The sequence below is a fragment of the Tamandua tetradactyla genome, chromosome 15, assembly GCF_023851605.1.
Source record: "Tamandua tetradactyla isolate mTamTet1 chromosome 15, mTamTet1.pri, whole genome shotgun sequence".
Lineage (NCBI taxonomy): Eukaryota > Metazoa > Chordata > Mammalia > Pilosa > Myrmecophagidae > Tamandua > Tamandua tetradactyla.
In genome coordinates, this window is record NC_135341.1 from 80,575,770 (window position 1) to 80,593,748 (window position 17,979).

The 17,979-nt window shown below is 35.2% G+C and overlaps 1 protein-coding gene and 1 pseudogene across 9 annotated transcripts in view; one reads left to right on the plus strand and one right to left on the minus strand.

The window, feature by feature from the left end:
• The window catches only part of STAG1 (STAG1 cohesin complex component), a 496,328-nt gene that overhangs the window by 322,864 nt on the left and 155,485 nt on the right, over positions 1 to 17,979 (minus strand). For 7 of the 9 annotated variants that reach the window (XM_077130200.1, XM_077130199.1, XM_077130205.1 and 4 more), the window contains one exon: positions 11,003 to 11,167. In XM_077130200.1, coding sequence (XP_076986315.1) covers positions 11,003 to 11,167 — 165 coding nt within the window. Of the gene's footprint in view, positions 1 to 11,002; positions 11,168 to 13,444; positions 13,534 to 17,979 lie in introns of those variants that run through there. The other 2 variants (XM_077130207.1, XM_077130206.1) reach the window with 1 other exon arrangement.
• LOC143657782 (non-POU domain-containing octamer-binding protein pseudogene) lies at positions 15,620 to 16,981 on the plus strand (annotated as a pseudogene).

A 17,979-nucleotide genomic window follows, 5' to 3' on the forward strand; every position in this document is an offset into this window, starting at 1 on the left:
GACATTTACTCATACACACTATTAGGTCAAAACAAGAATAACGATTACTCAATTCCACAGTAGATTCAGAAATGTATCAAATAATTTTTATGTTAACCTTCTTCATAAAAATATCTGTAACAACTTTGCCCAACAAATAGCAAAAACAATTCTCTCCAGTTGTTCATTATTCTACTGGAGTTCTTAATCAGCAGTGAAATAAATTTATATATATCTTTGAGAAATAGAAGACAACTTAATTCAAACACTATATAACTAGATACCAAAGTTGTGAAAAAGAAGGTTTATGTTTAGAGCTTTCTTATTCTTGTATTCAAATAACCTAAGCTTTAAGGGATGGTGAGACGGCACTAAAATGTGAAATATCCTGGATTAGTTTCAAATCTTGTTTTCAGATATATGGCTGTCCACTCCTATATTCTGGAGCAGCTAGCAGAAAAAATCTGGGAGGATGGTATGGTAGCCCATGACAAACTCTGGGATCTGTCCTGTAACTACCTATTAAAGAGTGCTTTGAAAACTACTTCTTTTCTCTTTCTTTGCTTTGTATATACATTATATTATACAACAAAAAGTTAAAAGTTAAAAAAAAAAAAAAAAAGATATGGTTGTCCAGTCAATTAAAAAGTTTCAAGGCAGGCAATCCAACTGAATCTCTAAAGAACAGCAACAATGATTGTTGTATAAGAATATAATCAACTGTGGGGAAGACCCCTGAGGTAAAAAAATCTAAACATTTCTGAAGATCAAATTAAGGTACTGTGATTCCAAGATATGTGCCCTGGTTTGATAACAGACTGATCGATGTAATTATTTTTTTTTATCTAAGTACAACTTGAGAAGTTCCATTTATTGTATCTCTTCCTCCAGGTTACAACCTCCATGCAGGACCAAGCATAATCTGACCCACTTTCAACCTTTTTTACTTTATGCCTTCTCACATTTTATTATATTTCATTAAATCTGTTTTATTATGAAAATCACAGTAAAATTATCGAAGACAATATGTGCAAATATTTTGACATACAGAAAACATTACTATTATCAACTGTAATAAGAGTGAGCTAAAGAGTAAACACCAACAGTTTCTAGATGGGGTGTCCTCTCAAAAAAGAAATGTATTTAGGAAGATAAAACAAGAATCCATCTTAAGTGAGAAGCATATACAATGATGGTATAATCGACAGTAAATATGAATATTACTCAAGTCCAAACATAGCCAACTTTTCTTCTCAGCAAGAAGACAACAATAAACTAGTAGATAATTCAACATAATGATGCCAATTTTTCATGTGTAATAAGTCAAAGTTTATCAAAGTAACTTAAAACAAAGAAGAAGAAGAAAAAAAAAAGAACGGTTCCTCATCTAAACTCACTTAAGCCTCCAAAAGGTATTCCACTATTTTCAAATGATCCTGGGATGTCATTTTAACTTTTTATTTTACAGATAAGAAAAGACATCATTCAATGGAGACCTCTTGTGCCTGCCTTTCCTTAATTTCAGAGTCAGACTTCTTATCCTTGGTCCAGAAGGAGGAAGGAGTATTAGAAATAGTTCTTTGAGAGATGTTGGGACATGAAGCCTAAAAGACAGGCAGCCCTGGCATCAGAATGTATTGAACTGGAGGATGGGGTAAACGGGAGAAATTTGGGATGCTGGTGGAAGAAGTACCTGCCTTGGGCCAAGTAAAATCAGGCTTTACTCTGAAGTGACCCTAAGTGCACTTCACCCTCATTCCTTCCCCCATACATACAAGCTTGCATATTTAATCAACTCCCCCATTCCTTGATCCCTACACCTTCTTGTACTACCCCAACTTCCTCATGATGGTCATCACCAGGACTGCAATGCCAGTAACAATGAGCAATAGGGCTATCGCAATGATAACACTTGAGGCTAGTTGTCAAATGCTTCTTAGGGAGTAAGGGTGAATGGTGGATTTCTTATCCATGTAGAGATTATCAGCAAGGGACCTTCACACAACTATACATTAAGACTGCTTCAAGCCTGGAACAGAAATTCATCCCTAGCCTCCTCTCAAAATAAGCAAATTCAGCAAATAGCCACTTCATCACGGGTCTTCTATGAGGTGGTGTTCTCCTACAGTTTGATATAGATGGTGGGTTGCATGTAATGCACAACATCAATGTACCTGAAATGTAGCTAGAACGGTCACTGCAGCTCAGATTCCACTTCTGAGAGTTTAAAGGTACAAGCACTCTAGCAATGATGCTTAGCAGAAATCATCCAAACCAGGGATGCCCATCAAGTTTACCAAGCAGCAGAATGACATTTGGTTATACTTGTGGGCCTTACGAATACACTTTCTGTTCGAGATGAGTTGTATGAACAGTCAACATCCACAAAGGCATGCTTGCCAGACATCAGCAGGTCTGACCATTCTTGTAGCTATCCAGGAAAGCTTTATCAGCAAGAACTTAACAGGGCAAAATGAACCAGCTGACTTCAAGAACAAGCAGCACTACCCCCCACCTCCACTCAGCCCCTAGCATGGGCACAGGAAGTACAATGTGACTATTGGCACTGCCACCATCATCTGGGGACCCAAATTCCCCACCAGGGTCAGGCCAGGGGAACAAGAACTAGACAGGACAGGTAGATATTCAGAGGTTTGCTGCCCGGGTAGCAGTCTGCAGTTGTGTTACAATAGCATCGCCACACTTTCTTACTGTTTCTTAAAAAAGAAAGAGTACAGCTGCTGAAGCTAATGATAATATATTTTATGTTAGTGATTTTTAAAATACTACTCAAGTATCAACATTTCAGTTATTTGACAATCCATCAGCATCCACAGAAAAGACCACCCGTCTCTGGACTTTAACATATGAGAGAAACTTCTATCTTATTTAAGTAACTTCTTATTTTCAGTTTTCCACTTTTAACCTCAGCCAAACAAACTAAATACTTAGGATATTTTCTTACATGATTTAAAATTCTGTACCCAATTTTGCACTGTAGTGGTCACTTATTTATATTACACTATTCTATATCAATTAATTTTACTCAAGCATTCAAATACTTATATTTGCTTAGTTCTATAAGGTTTTTACTACTCTTCTCATCTCCATTACAATATTTCCTTCCTTCAATTACTTCTGCTCATTGTCAAAAAACTTCATTGCAGTCAATACTATATTTTTTTCTTCTCTACTGTCTCATTTAATATATCTTTTATAATTTATAATTACTTACAAATCTCCAGTTATTTTAACACTTTTCTAAACTTAAGTTTTTAAGTCAAAATAATACTCAAATTTCAAAAACTGCTATCTATTAATCGCTCAAAAATGCATCAATTCCTGTAATTTACAGGTTAACAGATGAGATTTAAGTAAGCTCACAGCTGCTTTTCATATTCCTTGGGGAATTTGCTTTCAGTAAACACCACCAAGACAAATATTTAGGAATCACCCTGGATTCATTTCTCTCTCTCATCTTCCAGAATCATTCCATAGCCTTTTATTTGTATAATCTGTCACCTCCTCTCCATCCTCAGTGATACTACATAAATTTGAACTTTTATTACTTCATTGGATCAGTTAAAAAAACCCTAATAGGTCTCTCTAATTCCATTCTTATTTTCCTCTCCCACCAAATCATCTAAATTGCTTCACAGAAAGATATTTTTTTTAAATACACTTCTTTCTTAAATACCAACAATTTCAAGATGAAGCCAAATCATTCAGTGTTCAGAAACTAGTCTCTCTTGGTTTCATTTTTGTTAAATCATCTTATGTCCTCTATAGTTAGGAGATAGGTTTTGTATTCTCATGTGCTATTACCGCAAGGAATGTCCCCTGCTACTGCCTACCTAAATCCTACTCATCTTTCAAGACTCAGCTCAAGGTATATATACTCTGTCAAGCTTTCCATGACCCCACCCTCCAAGCATATCTAAGTAAATCTAGTTCTTTATAATTCTAATAGAACAAAAGAAATAATAGACAGACTATCATAAACAGTTATAGGGATCAAGAGTTTGTGAAATGCAGGATAAACAAAAGCAAGCAGCTCTTACACATAAAATTTATCAAAGCCTTTATCTTCCATACCTCCTTAAAAGGAGGAATGGGATATAGTTATTTGACTACAGAAGCACTCCTTTGAGAAACATTCCAGAAACATTTTTTTTTAATCTCAAATGATATCTCAATGATAAAATAAACAACAAAGGAAGGTACAGAACACCCAGCTCCCACAACACATAACATTTTGCTACCATATTTGTTTCTTCTTGTTTTTCCTTCTGTTTCCTTTTACAGCTGAAGCACCTATATATACCATTCTCTTTCATCCTTCTAAGTAAACAATATAATAAACTGTGTTAAATAATTTTATGTATGCATTTATAGTTATATAAATAAATCATGCTTTATGTATCATTGTACAACTTGCTTTCTTACACAAAACGCATTTCTGAAATTTATCTATAAAGTACCTATAGCTCTTGCTCACTCATTTTGAGATTTTATATGTCCAAATATAACACATTTCATTTACCAACTGACCTGTTCATAGGTATTTAGGTTTTTACTATTACAAACAAAATAAGCAATAAACATTCCTGAATATGCCTCCCTTACAAACATGTCCAAGAATTTCTCCTTACATCTGTAAAGAGAATGCGTATGTCCTGTTCACAGGCATTTAGGTTTTTCCTATTACAAACAAAATTAGCAATAAACATTCCTGAATATGCCTCCCTTATAAACATGTCCAAGAATTTCTCTTTACATCTAGGAATTGAATTGCTTTCCTCAACGCTCCATCCTCAATGAAAAGAACAGTGGCTGTGAAATCTGTTCTATAACTAATTGTTGGGGTGTGCTTTGAGATTTATTGCTTTTTTGTATATATGTTATTTTTCACAATAAAAAATTTAAAAGAAAAAAGAATAGTAGCTCCCACAGTATGAGAATTCATTAAATATTTTCTGAATGAAGACTGGATAGGTAATCCAATTTTTCTTGATATGGCCAAAATTTTCTCCAGAATGACTATACAGATTTGTATTCCCACAAGTCATTGATTTACAGTCTTGCTGACTTCTGCTATGTCCCAGGTCTTTTTTATATTCCCCAATACCCTGGGTATGAAACCGTATTTTATTCTGTTCCTCCCAAACTTTTATTAGATTTTTCCTTAGGACCTTATTGATTTAGCCTGTATTTCAAATGGGCTCATTTCCTATCATATGTTCTAACTGGCTACTGCTGCTATACAGAAGGCTACTGATTTTCTGTGATGTTAATTTTCTGTCCCTGAATCTTGCTAAACACTCATTAATTCTAATAGTCTTTAGTTTCTCTTGGAATTTCTACTTAGTCAAGTGAATCCTCTGCAAATAAGAATAATTTTGCATCTTCTATTTTCAATTGTTGCGGTTCTTGTTTTTTGTTTTCTTTTACTGCATTGGCTAAGGTCTCCAGTACAATGAATGTTAAATACTAGTGATGATTTTGTTCCTGGGAGTCTCACTGTAAAAAGATGTGGTGTGCACTACCGATTTTTGGAAGATAATCTTTACTACGTTAAGAAAGTTTCCTCCTATTCCTAATTCATCATGAGTTTTATCATGAATCAGCTACTTTTATTAAAGACTTTTCTAAACGTTCTATGTAAATTCAGATAAATATAGGTCTTTTCCCTATTATAATCTGATTATTTGGTACATTACAGTAAAAGGTTTTCTAGGATCATACTATTCTTGCATGTCTGAAAAATTTACTAAAATCAAACTGCTAATATTTTTATTTAGTTGGCTTTTTAATTAATTTCCATTTCTACTTTTATTATTCCTTTCTTTCTAATTTCTTTAGGTTTGCTATCTTTCCTTCTTTGGTTTCTAATGTCAAAAGCCTAACATTAAGAGATTTAAAGCTGAATATTTTCCAAGTGGTATTTTAGGTGGCCCCAAGAAGTTGTGATATATATTGCTTTCATTGGCAATAATATTCCATACATTTGGTCATTTCCATTTGTTATATTTCCGCTTTAACAATGAGTTATTTAAAAGTACATTTTCATACTTCCAAATAGATGTGCAACTTAGGGGAAATTACTGTGTGTTTAACATTTATGTTAAACATTCAGACTAGAACAGGATCCATCATTCGTTCATAAAAGCTTTCAAGATTTTCTTTTGATCTTCAATATTCTGCAGTTCTACCATACTATTAATAGGTATGTAGTTCTTTTCATTTATCTTGTTCATTTATCTTGGTCACTCATTTTAAGGAGAGAGAACACTCTTTAAAACTGAAGACGTATGCCTGGAAATTTCTTTACAATTATCTCGTTAAAAACTCCATCTCTTCTATGCCCTCTGATATCCTATCCTGGCATATTTTGGAACCCTTCACTCCATCCAGAGTTTCTCAACTTCCCTTTTATTTATATATATATTTACCCTTGCATGAAATATATATATGTTAATTAACCTCCTTGTATCTCTGGGCTACATTCTAAGTAAATGGCTAATGAATGCCAATTCATTAATTCACTCTTTGATAGTATCTAATCTAGCATTTTTCTACAGTAAAACTAATTTATTTAATTTTTTTACTTCAAAAATGTATTTTTGATTTTCAAGAATGGTCCTTTTTCATATCTACCTATTCTTCACTTATTCCCACCTCACCCAATGGACCAGAATTTCTTATTTCATCCCTATTTTAAACATGTTTGTTTATTTCTTTTACTATTTATCCCTCCCCATCTCATGTTTCTACGATTACCTCTATTCATCCTAGGGATTCCACTGCAAACCCAGATTATATAATGTAGGCTTACTGCCCTAAAAACATATTAGTGATTTTACAGCTCCCATCACCAACCAAGTCAGCATTTCAACTCAGGTTCACCAACCAAGACATTTCAACTCAGGTCCTAGTAATAAGAAGTATATCTGCTCCCTCTCTGCATGGGACATGACTCCCAGGGGTGTGGACCTTCCTGGCAATGTGAGACAGAGATCCTGGAATGAGCTGAGATTCAGCAACTGAGAAAAACCCTAGAATGAGCTGAGAATTAACATCAAGGGATTGATAGAACCTTCTTGACCAAAGGGGGAAGAGTGAAATGAGACTAAGTGTCAATGGCTGAGAGTTCCAGAGTGGAGAGGTTATCCTGGAGGTTATTCTTCCACATTAAGTAGATATCACCTTGTTGTTCAAGATGTAGTGGAGAGGCTGGAGGGAACTGCCTGAAAATGTAGAGCTGTGTTCCAGTAGCCATGTTTCTTGATGATGACTGAACAATGATACAGCTTTCACAATGAGGCTCTGTGAATGTGAAAACCTTGTGTCTGATGCTCCTTTTATCTACTACATCAACAGTAGAGTAGAACATATGGAATAAAAATAAATAATAGGGGGAACAAATGTTAAAATAAATTTAGTTTGAAATGCTAGTGGTAAATGAAAACGAGGGGTAAGGGGTATGGTATGTATAATCTTTTTTTTCTCTGTTACCGTTTTATTTCTTTTTCTGTTGTCTTTTTTTTTTTCTAAATCGATGCAAATGTTCTAAGAAATGTTGAATATGCAACTATGTGATGATATTAAGAATTACTGATTGTATATGTAGAATGGAATGATATCAATGTTTTGTTTGTTGTTCATTTTTTTTAATTAATTAAAAAAAAAAAAAGAAATATATCTGTTTCCTCCCTTCCCTCAGCCCTTAATTTCCTTTAAGTGGGGTTTTAGTATAACTTATATGGTCCAAACTAGGACCCTCTGAGTATTAAAGGAGTCTCTAATAATAATTACACTGGGACAATAAGCAACAACTGGGAATCTCCAGGCTAATCTGAGACACATAATCACCTAAACATAAGCCTTAGCCTTTCTTCAGTTAGTTTTTCAGTTAGTTTTTTCAGCTAGTTTTTCAGTTAGTTAGGGAAACTAACATGAGGGCCTGGCTTCATGTAATAAACCTGACTCTAGTACCTTATTGTTCATTGAGGGCTTTCAATCATTTAACATGCAAAAGCCAAATTCCTAGTAATTCAGGTCTGGAGTTCAACACTTTGTAGTTTTACTTATGTTCAGATCCCAAAAATAGTTTGTTCCAAAATTCAGCAATGACTGTCCTCATTTTAAAATTTTATCACTAATTAAATTAGAAGCAAGGAGATGGTAAACTGAAATTACTGTGCTACCCCCTTCAATGGAAGACTCATATCAGTTTTTCAAACATGCATTACCTTTGCCCAGCAACCATTTTCAGGAATTTATATTACAAAAATACTTTTATATGTACAACTAAGATTATGTATATAATATATACATAAGGGAATTTGAAGAGGTATTGTTTTTAACAGACTAAAATTGCAGAAAGCCCACACAACAGAAATTAGCTAAATAAATCATGGCCCAGTTATATTAAGGAGCACTATGTAAATATTAAAAATCATGGGATAAAAATTTGTAAGAAAAAATAACCTACAATGGAAAACTGACCGAAAAAAATTAGACATTTGTATGTTAATCTGAATATAGCTGGGAATGAAAAAATATAACATGAATAATTATAAAAATACAGTAAGTAAAAAATGTCTGTAAAAATCTCTCAAAAAATTTTAAAAGGCATACGAAAACCAAGTCCTGGAAAGCCCCAGGTCCTGACTACTAGCACCAGACTTGACTACTAAGTCTGATATAATTTATCTTTTAGACAATGTGGACCTATAAGATTTTAAGCAGGAGAAGGTGTCAGTATAAAGCAGTGTTTTAGGGAAAAGTAACCTGGAACATACTAGATGCAAGAAATGTATAACAGCAATGAATATGTTTTTCAAATATAGATAAGATTTTGTTCATATTAAATAAAACTCATATTGAACTTTGATACATTATGCATTAAAATTATTTTTACATATACACATCTTTTAAAATGAAGTTTGATCTGAAAAAGTAAAAGTAAAATACTGAAAAGCCATTGTAAAATCTCACGTAAAAATTCACTTTCCTTATTTTCCTGATTATTGGTATTTCCATTTGCAGGTAGAAAGCAATCAAGTAGCTGTCAAAACCAATACTTCTGTAGTTTGTTAAAACTCTTCAACTAAGTATAATGAAGAAGTGTCAATCTTAGTGGCTCAAAGCCATATTACGGAATTTATCTACTTTCAAACTATAAATGTTTTATAAATTACTCAAATTTTCAAAATCAAATTGAAAATGAAATATCAAAGGTAAGCAAAAACTATGTCTAAGAGTCATCCCCAGAGAACCTCTTTCGTTGCTCAGATGTGGTGTCTCTCTCTCTCTCTAAGCCAACTCGGCAGGAGAACTCACTGCCCTCCTCCCTAGTGGGTCATAACCCCCAGGGTTGTAAATCTCAATGGCACAGTGGGACAGAACTTCTGGATAGGCCAGGTCCTGGCATGATGGGACTGAGAAAGCCTTCCTGACCAAAAGAAAGAAATAAGACAAAATAAAGTTTCAGTGGCTGAGAGATTTCAGAGTTGAGAGTTTACTCTGGAGATTATTCTTATGCATTATGTAATACCCCTTTTTAGTTTATGGTATACTACAGTGGCTGGAGGAAAGTACCAGAAACTGGTGAGCTCTGTTCCAGTAGCCTTGATTCTTGAAAATGATGTTATAATGATATAGCTTTTACAATGTGGCTGTGTGATTGTGAAAACCTTGTGTCTGATGCTCTTTTTATCCAGGGTAAGGACAGACGATTAAAAAAATATGGATAAAAGATAAATAAATAAAAGGGGGGGTAAGGAGTAAAATAAATGGGAAGATGAAAATACTAGTGGTTAATGAGCAGGACAGGTAATGGATATGAGATGTATGCAATTTTTTCTTTTTTCTTTTTCTTTCTTTTTCCGGAGTGATGCAAGGTTCTAAAAAATGATCATGGTGATGAATAAACAACTACGTGATGTTATTGTGAGCCATTGATTATACACCATGTATGGGCTGTATGTGTGCAAAGATGTGTCAAAAAAAATTTTTTTAATTTTTTTAAAGTAAGTAAATAAACAGAATTAACATATTTACAATCACAAGTGTTCAAATAAATGCTAATTAACATATCAAGAAATCACCATTTTTAATGTGCATTATTAGATTATTCTTAAATATAAAATACCCAATTGCTAGCACTAGTAAAAGGAAAGGAGGGCATTTGCTAGACTTCTGGTAAAAGGTAAAGTAATACATTTTTGGAGAGTAATACAGTATTTATATATCACAACAATTTAAAATATAATTAAAAAAAATACCTGTACCCAAGTACTTATATTTTAAAAATATGTAGATGTAAATATAGATAATTAATAAATTTTATAATACTGAAAAAAAATGTAAAGCCCTACTAAAGGAATAGTAAAGTGATTATGGTATATCCTCATAATGAGTTAGCAAGATATCAATAAACAGTAAATATTTACTGATATTTGGTGAGTGAATGAGGTAAGGTAAAAAAGAGTAAGAAGATTACGAAAGATCACAAACACACACATACAATGTGAAAATAATCATGACATAAATTGCTTTTATTCCTGATTTTACTACTTAGGAATGCTTTCGTAAACCTTCTCTGTCTCTCAACATTCTTTAATACATACATGTTACGTATATAAAATCAAATTCTAAAAATATACTACTAAGGCAACTGTAAAACTCTTGCTCAATTCATATGCAAAAGTCATTATATTAAGGACAAAATTTATCCTACTATTAAAAAAATGCTTTTCCTAGTGCTCTTTACAAAACAAATTTTAAAACCTTTACATAAACTTCTTCATTATACAATCAAGAAGAGTATTTAGGGGTGGGCAATGGTGGCTCAGTGGCAGAGTCCTTGCCTGCCATGCCGGAGACCCGGGTTCATTTCCCAATGACTGCCCGTGTAAGAAAAAAAAGTATTTAAAACTCTATACCTGACGATGTTCTTCATAGGTTACTGAGGAACTGTACTGCTTTAAACGTGAAATAAGAAACACTTAAAACTTACCTGCATTGCACTTTTCCCAAGTTTCACCACCTCAAATAACGTAACGGGCTCTCCTTCGCCATTCTGTTGAGGATGCCCATTAGCTCTTCCACGGCCTATTCCTCTAACTCCAGCTTCAATTCTGCTCTTCTCTCCTGGTGATTTTCGAGGTTTCTTATTTGTAGACTGAATAAAAGTATGAGGAAAAAGTTACAGTTAAATACAGGCTGACTCAGTTTTATGCAAGATGATGTCAAATTATGTCTGTACCCATGGAGGGTATTTAGCACTACTACAAATAAGAGACATAATCTCCAACCACAATAAGCGTTACAGTTGTTTTCAGTTACTCCATTTATAATAAAAATAAGTATAAAAGGCAAAACATAAGTTCATACACCCAAGGTATGACAAATAATTTTAAAATTAACTTATGATGCAACAGTAATACCAATACTGAACAATTAACCATGCCCCCCATGAAATTTCCTTCTTATCCCCTAACTTCTCTCCTACTTCCTCAAAAACACTGTCCAGTAAAACAGCTCGAAATACTGAATATTCAACTTCTCCCTTTACTGAAGTATTCAATATCTCTCATTCAATCACTAAACAAGTTTGTATTGAATATATCTGAACTATTATAGGTACTAGGAATAAAGTAATAAACAAAACCAACAAACATCCCTGACCTGATGGAGGTTACATTCTTTAATTAACATTCCATCACCCCAAATCCAATTTTAAAAATGTGAGTAACAGCTACATCTTATCTATGTCTCACACCTGTAGAGCCCAGGGTAATTTGAAAAACTGGTTTGAGTCACTATATCTATTTCCATAAATGTCATTCACATAAAAAAATCATTGCAAGGCTGCTACTTCAAACTCACTAATGATATCCAAATTATGAAATGCAACCGACATTTCTTGAAACTCTCTCGTAACAGGTCACATGGTTTTCTTCCTTTCCTTTCCTTCTGTATATTCCCTCACCACTGGTGTTAAAGAACTGTTGGAGGTCTCTCCTAGGCATCTTTTCTTCTCAATCTTATATACTCATTAGAGTATTTAATTCATTCTCACAATATCCCTGTTCCAGGTATTCATTTAATGCCCCATCCTCAGCTCCACATTCAACCTTATTTGGCCTGCTTTGTGATATTCGATTTGGAGCATGTAAACATTTCTCTTTTCAGTCCACAGCAACGATGGGCACTGGTAATAGTAGAAGGCTGAAGAGTAACACTGTAAATAGAGTAAGGGACTTTTCTTCCTGGTGCCAGTAACTGGCCCCTGCATTTGCTATTCCTGTGATTATCAGAGTACTCTTTCAGCCTTCTTTTCAATACTTCTTCCGCTTTACAACCATTTTAATGTATAAAGATTAAAACATAATATTTTACTGCTTATTTTATCTTTAAATAAACTTTTCTAAAAGTTTAGAGTTTTAGAATAATACAAAGGTAGTACAAAGAATTCCACATATACAACACCTAGTTACCTTTACTAACTTACATTAGTATGATACATTTGTTACAATTATTGAACCAATAAACTGCTAAAGTCTACAGTGTATTCAGATTTCCTTAAGTTTTACCTAATGCCCTTTTTTCTGTTCCAGAACTCCATCCAGGACACTACATTACATTTGGCTGTCATGTCTCTAGGTGCCTCTTGGCAATGACAGTTTCTCAGACTTTCCTGGTTTATGAAGAACTTGACATTTTTTGAGGAATACTGGCCAGGTGGTTTGTACAATGTCCCTCAATTTAGATTTGTCTGATGTGTTTCTCAAGATTAAACTGACATGAGTTTAGGGAAGGAAAAATCACAGATGTAAATTTCATTTTCATCACCTCGTATTATGGGTACATACTAATAACATGATTTATTACTGTTGATGTTGCCTTAATCACTTGGTCGAGTAGTGTTCATCAGGTCTCTCTGCTGTAAAGTTACCCTTCCTACTCCTTCTTACTCTATACTCTTGGAAGGAAGTCACTATATACAGCCCACACTTTAGGGCTGGGGAATTATGCTTCTGCTATGGCAGGGGTGGGGTAGGGGTGGGAATCTACATAAATGATTTGAAATTCATATGCAAAGGAAATTTGCTTATTTTCACCCGTTTCTTTCTTTCTTTAATTATTTTTATCACCATGGGCTAATAGATATTTATTTTACACTGTGGGCTATAATCCAATTTTATATTATTTATTTTGTTGCTCAAATTGTTCTAGTACTGGTCATTGAGGGCTCTTTCAATTGACTTCTATCTCCCCTTAACAAATACCCATCACCATTGCTGGTTTCTCTGAGGACTTCCTTTCTTTCTAGCACTATACAATGCTGGAGGCTCACCTGCTCTATTTCCTGCCCCAATTTCAGAATCAACCATTTCTCTCAGAAACCCTGTTTTCTTTTGCTAGAGAATAGTATTAGAAACCAAGATCTGGATACCAGGTTTTTGCTCTTGTGAGTGGGATGTCCTTGCTTCTAGGCTCTCCCAGCAGAAAGAACAAGGAAATACGTATGTTTACTAACCTGTAAATACAAATACATGAATAAAAGCATTTCTATATGTAACCATCTACAACTATATAAAGCCACATGTAAATTCATACTGATATCTCCTGATCTTTTCCATTTACCTCACTGATGGCCTCCTCTTGCTAACCCATCAACACCTACTTCAAAAATGAGAAGTCTAGATCCTACCGTCTAACATTCATTTACTTAACTGTTCAATTCCAGTACACATGTACAGCAGTAACAGAATTGTTAAACCATAGACTTATGGGAAGCAAGCTTTACCAACTAGATTACAGTGTTTTATAAAGTTTCTTTTGCCTTTAGTCTTACAAATTAATTCCCAACTTACCTAGGTCAGCACCTTTTCCCTCACAGCCTTCCATAAGGTTGTTTCATACCTTTGTAATACAGTTAAAATTCCTTGTTACAGTCTGCATTCCTTCATGGAATCCACCTAACTGCTAAATGATATTTTTCTCATTACAAACATAAAATTCACTCTGGATGTATTGTTCCATACATTTTGACAAATGCCTAGTATGGGATATCCACACAGCATCACAAGCATTGCTTCACCATCTGAAAAGATCACCTGTGCTTCACCCCATTCAATTCTTCCCCTCACCTACAAACCACTGGTAAACATTGATCTTTTATCATTGCAGTAGTTCTGTCTTTTTCAGGGTATCATATAATTGGAACCATACAGATGTAGCCATTACATGCTGGCTTCTTTCACTTGACAATACACATTTAAGATTCATCCATGTTTTTTCATGGTTGAACAGCTTATTTCTTTTTATTTTTGGATAATATTCCATTGTATGGATGTACCAAAGTTTGTTTCTCCATTCATCAACTGAAGGATACCAGGTCATCAGTAGCTGGTAATTAGAAATAAAGCTGCAGATTTTTGTGTAGACGTAAGTTTCTGAATCAGTTATAAATAGACAGGAGTGCACTTGCCAGAGACTATGATAAGATTGTTTAGTTTTGTAGGAAACAGCCAGTCTTCCAAAGTGGCTATTCCACTTTGCATTCCCACAAAAAAATGAATGAGAGTTCCTGTTGCTTCATATCTTCACCAATATTGGCGTTATCAGTTTTTTTTAAATCTAGCCATTCAAACAGGAGTATGATGGTATCTTAAGGTTTATAAATTGCAATTCCCAAATGACAAATGTCTAATGACCTTTTATTAATTAATAATTCTTTACATTAAATTTTGCCTATTCAAATTACTGGCAAGGATTCTGTTTTCTGACTAGACCCTGATGGACTGTTCACATGTGTACTGTCCAATGTACTACATATAGCTAACTGAGCACTTGAAATGTAGTTAGTTAGTAATTAGATATGCTCTAAGTATAAAATATCCACAAAACTGTGAAAATTTAGTATGAAAAAGTCATGTAAAATACTTCAATACTTTCATACAGGTACATATAAAAATGATATTATGCATATTGTTTAGTGTTAAATTCTTAAAATTAATTTTACCTGTTTCTTGTCTCATACTAGATATTTAAATTACACATACGGCTCACATTATATTTGTTTAATAGAACCACTTATTCTAATACTGTAACGATGGTAGTACTTATAACACAAATCTGATCCCATCACTTCCTTTTTTAATATATAGCCATCACTACCATCAAGAGAAAGTCCAAATTCCTTGGTATGACAAGCAAGTCAATGAATTATTACCTATTAAGTCATTTACCAAACCAGATCTCCCTTTACATGATACAATCTTACCATACTGATAAGTCTCAATTTCCTAAAATCATCATTCCTCCATTCATTTATCCCCCTTAGTAGGACTACAGATTTCTGGCCCCACCTGACAAGCTGGTTGACTTGTTTACTCCAGAGTAATAAGTATCTTTGCAGGCGCCTGTGGGGGAGGGGAGTTTGTTTTGCTTTAAATTTACTGAATAGGCAATACACTCACATAGTACAAAATTTACAACAGTGATAAAAAGTATGCAGTGGTCACGGTTACTCTGAGGAGAAAACAGTCAGTAGAACAGAAGTCCAGGTTAGAGAGGACTTGGGAAACACTTGGTTGCCTTTTCCAATTGAAGTTGAGGTGCAGAAATGCTGAGCAATAAAACCTTTAACTAGAGAAGCAAAGCCATACTCCAAGGCATGATCATCAGCTTCACCACCTGCAGCAACAAGAGAAGCAGCCACCACCAACAACTGCAAAGCTGGCAACAGGCCAGAAGCCAAAATGAAGGCTTGACTATTGACTTGAAGAATATTAGGAAACCAGGAGAGAAAACTTTCACCTAACATAGCGGTCTCTTTGTAGGCAATCTTCCTCCTGACATCACTCAGGAGAAAATGAGGAAACTATTTGTACAATGTGGGAAATCGGGCAAGGTCTTCACTCATAAGGATAATGACTTTGGCATTATTCACTTGGAAGCACAAATCCTAGCAGAGATTGTCAAAGTGGAGGTGGATAATGTGCCACTTGATGGAAAGCAGCCGCATGCATGCTTTGCCTGCCATAATACATCCCTTACACTTAGAAACCTTCCTCAGTACGTGTCTAACAAAATGCTGCAGGAGGCCTTGTTTGTGTTTGGTCAGGTGGAGAGGGCTGTAGTCATTGTGGATGCTGGAGGAAGGGCCTCAGAAAGGCACTGTTGAGTTCTGAGGGAAGCCAGCTGCTTGGAAAGCTCTGGACAGATGCTAGGAAGGCTCCTTCCTGCTAACCACATTTTCTGGACCTGTGACTGTGGAGCCCACAGACTAGTCAGACAATGAAGAGAGACATCCAGAGAAGCTAGTTTTAAAGAAACAGCAATTTCACAAGGAGAGCAGGCATCCAAATTTCCACAGCCTGGCTCTTTTGAGTGAGTATACAATGCATTGGAAGGCACTCATTGAGTGCAGCAGGAGGCCTAAGTGGGCCACACAAGGAAGCTCATGAGAGGGTGGAAATGGACATAGAGGCTACGTGCCATTGCACCAGGTCATGCTAATGAGGCAGGATTTGATGAGGCGCCAAGAACTTCTGAGGATGGAGGAACTGCACACAAGAGATGAAAAACTGAAAGCAACTGGAGCTCCAAGGCAGGTGGAGCACAGGTGCCACTGAGGAAGAGATGCGAAGACAGCAGGAGGAAATGACATGGCAACAGCAGGAAGGACTCAAGTGAACCTTCCCTGATACAAGAGAGTAGAAGATATGGATGGGCCAGATGGCCATGGGAGGTGCTATGGGCATAAAACAACAGAGGTGCCATGTCCCCCCCCGAAACCCCTCCTGTGCCAGCAGTTACTACAGCTCCTACAGGACCTGCCACTATGATGCCACAAGGAACCTTGGGATTGACCCTACCAACAACTGAATGCTTGGCCAAGGTGCTGCAATGGAAGACTCCCAGGTCAGAATTCAAGCAAATATCCACAGAAATCACAGACAGCATATATACGGTTCTGTTATAGTCTATATATTACCCTTCATGTCCTAAAGAAGTTTTCTCACAGATTTTCATTTTAGTATATCTTTTAAAACAACTTGTTTTAACTTTCATCTTTATTTTTCTTGGGTGAGGACTGCTCAGGAATGGTCCGTTCTGTATCTGTGATATTGTTGCTCAATGCTTTTCTTGACAGGCTTACTACAATCTTGGAAACAGGGCTGCTGTATGCTGCAGGTCTGACAGTAGCTCTTAGTCTTGTATCTTAGGCAGTTATGCTTTGCATTTTTTTATTGGTTTCCCATGTTTGATTTTTTTCTGATACCTTAAATTTGGAGTTTTTCTGAGAAATAGAACTTATTAAAATACATTTTTAAAAAAAGCTATACAGTGAGAATTTGCCTTCTCACCCCTGTCCCCAAGCCACCAACTTTCCTTCCTTTCAGGGACCCAATATCATTCATTTAATACATGGTCTTCCACAAACATTTAAACACACTTATCTCTGTTCTAATCCTTATTTCCTTCCTTCTACTTATCTTAGGTTTCGTTTGCTCTTTTTGTTATAGTTTTTCCAGTTTTAAAGTTAAGTCTCTGATTTGAAGTCTTTCTTTCATAATATAAGCATTTAGAGCTATAAATTTTCCTCTCTTCACTGACTTTGTTGAATCCCATAAATTTAGTATGCTGTATTTTCATCTCATTCACCTCAAGATATTTCCTAATTTCACCTCTGATTTCCTCTTTAATAAGGGTTGTTTAGGAATGTGCTGGTTTGAAACTGTTATGTGTCCCAGAAAAGCCATAGTCTCTTAATTCTGATCCAACATTATTTAGGGTAGAACCCTTTGATTAGATTGTTTCCATGGAAATAAAATCCACTCAACTGTGGTTGTGACCTTTTGATTAAGATGGAGCTGTGCCTCTGCCCACTTAAGGTGTCTTGATTGGTTTACTGGAATTAAAAGGGGAAACATTTTGGAAACAGTTCAGAAGCAACAAAGCCAACGCAAGACCCAGATG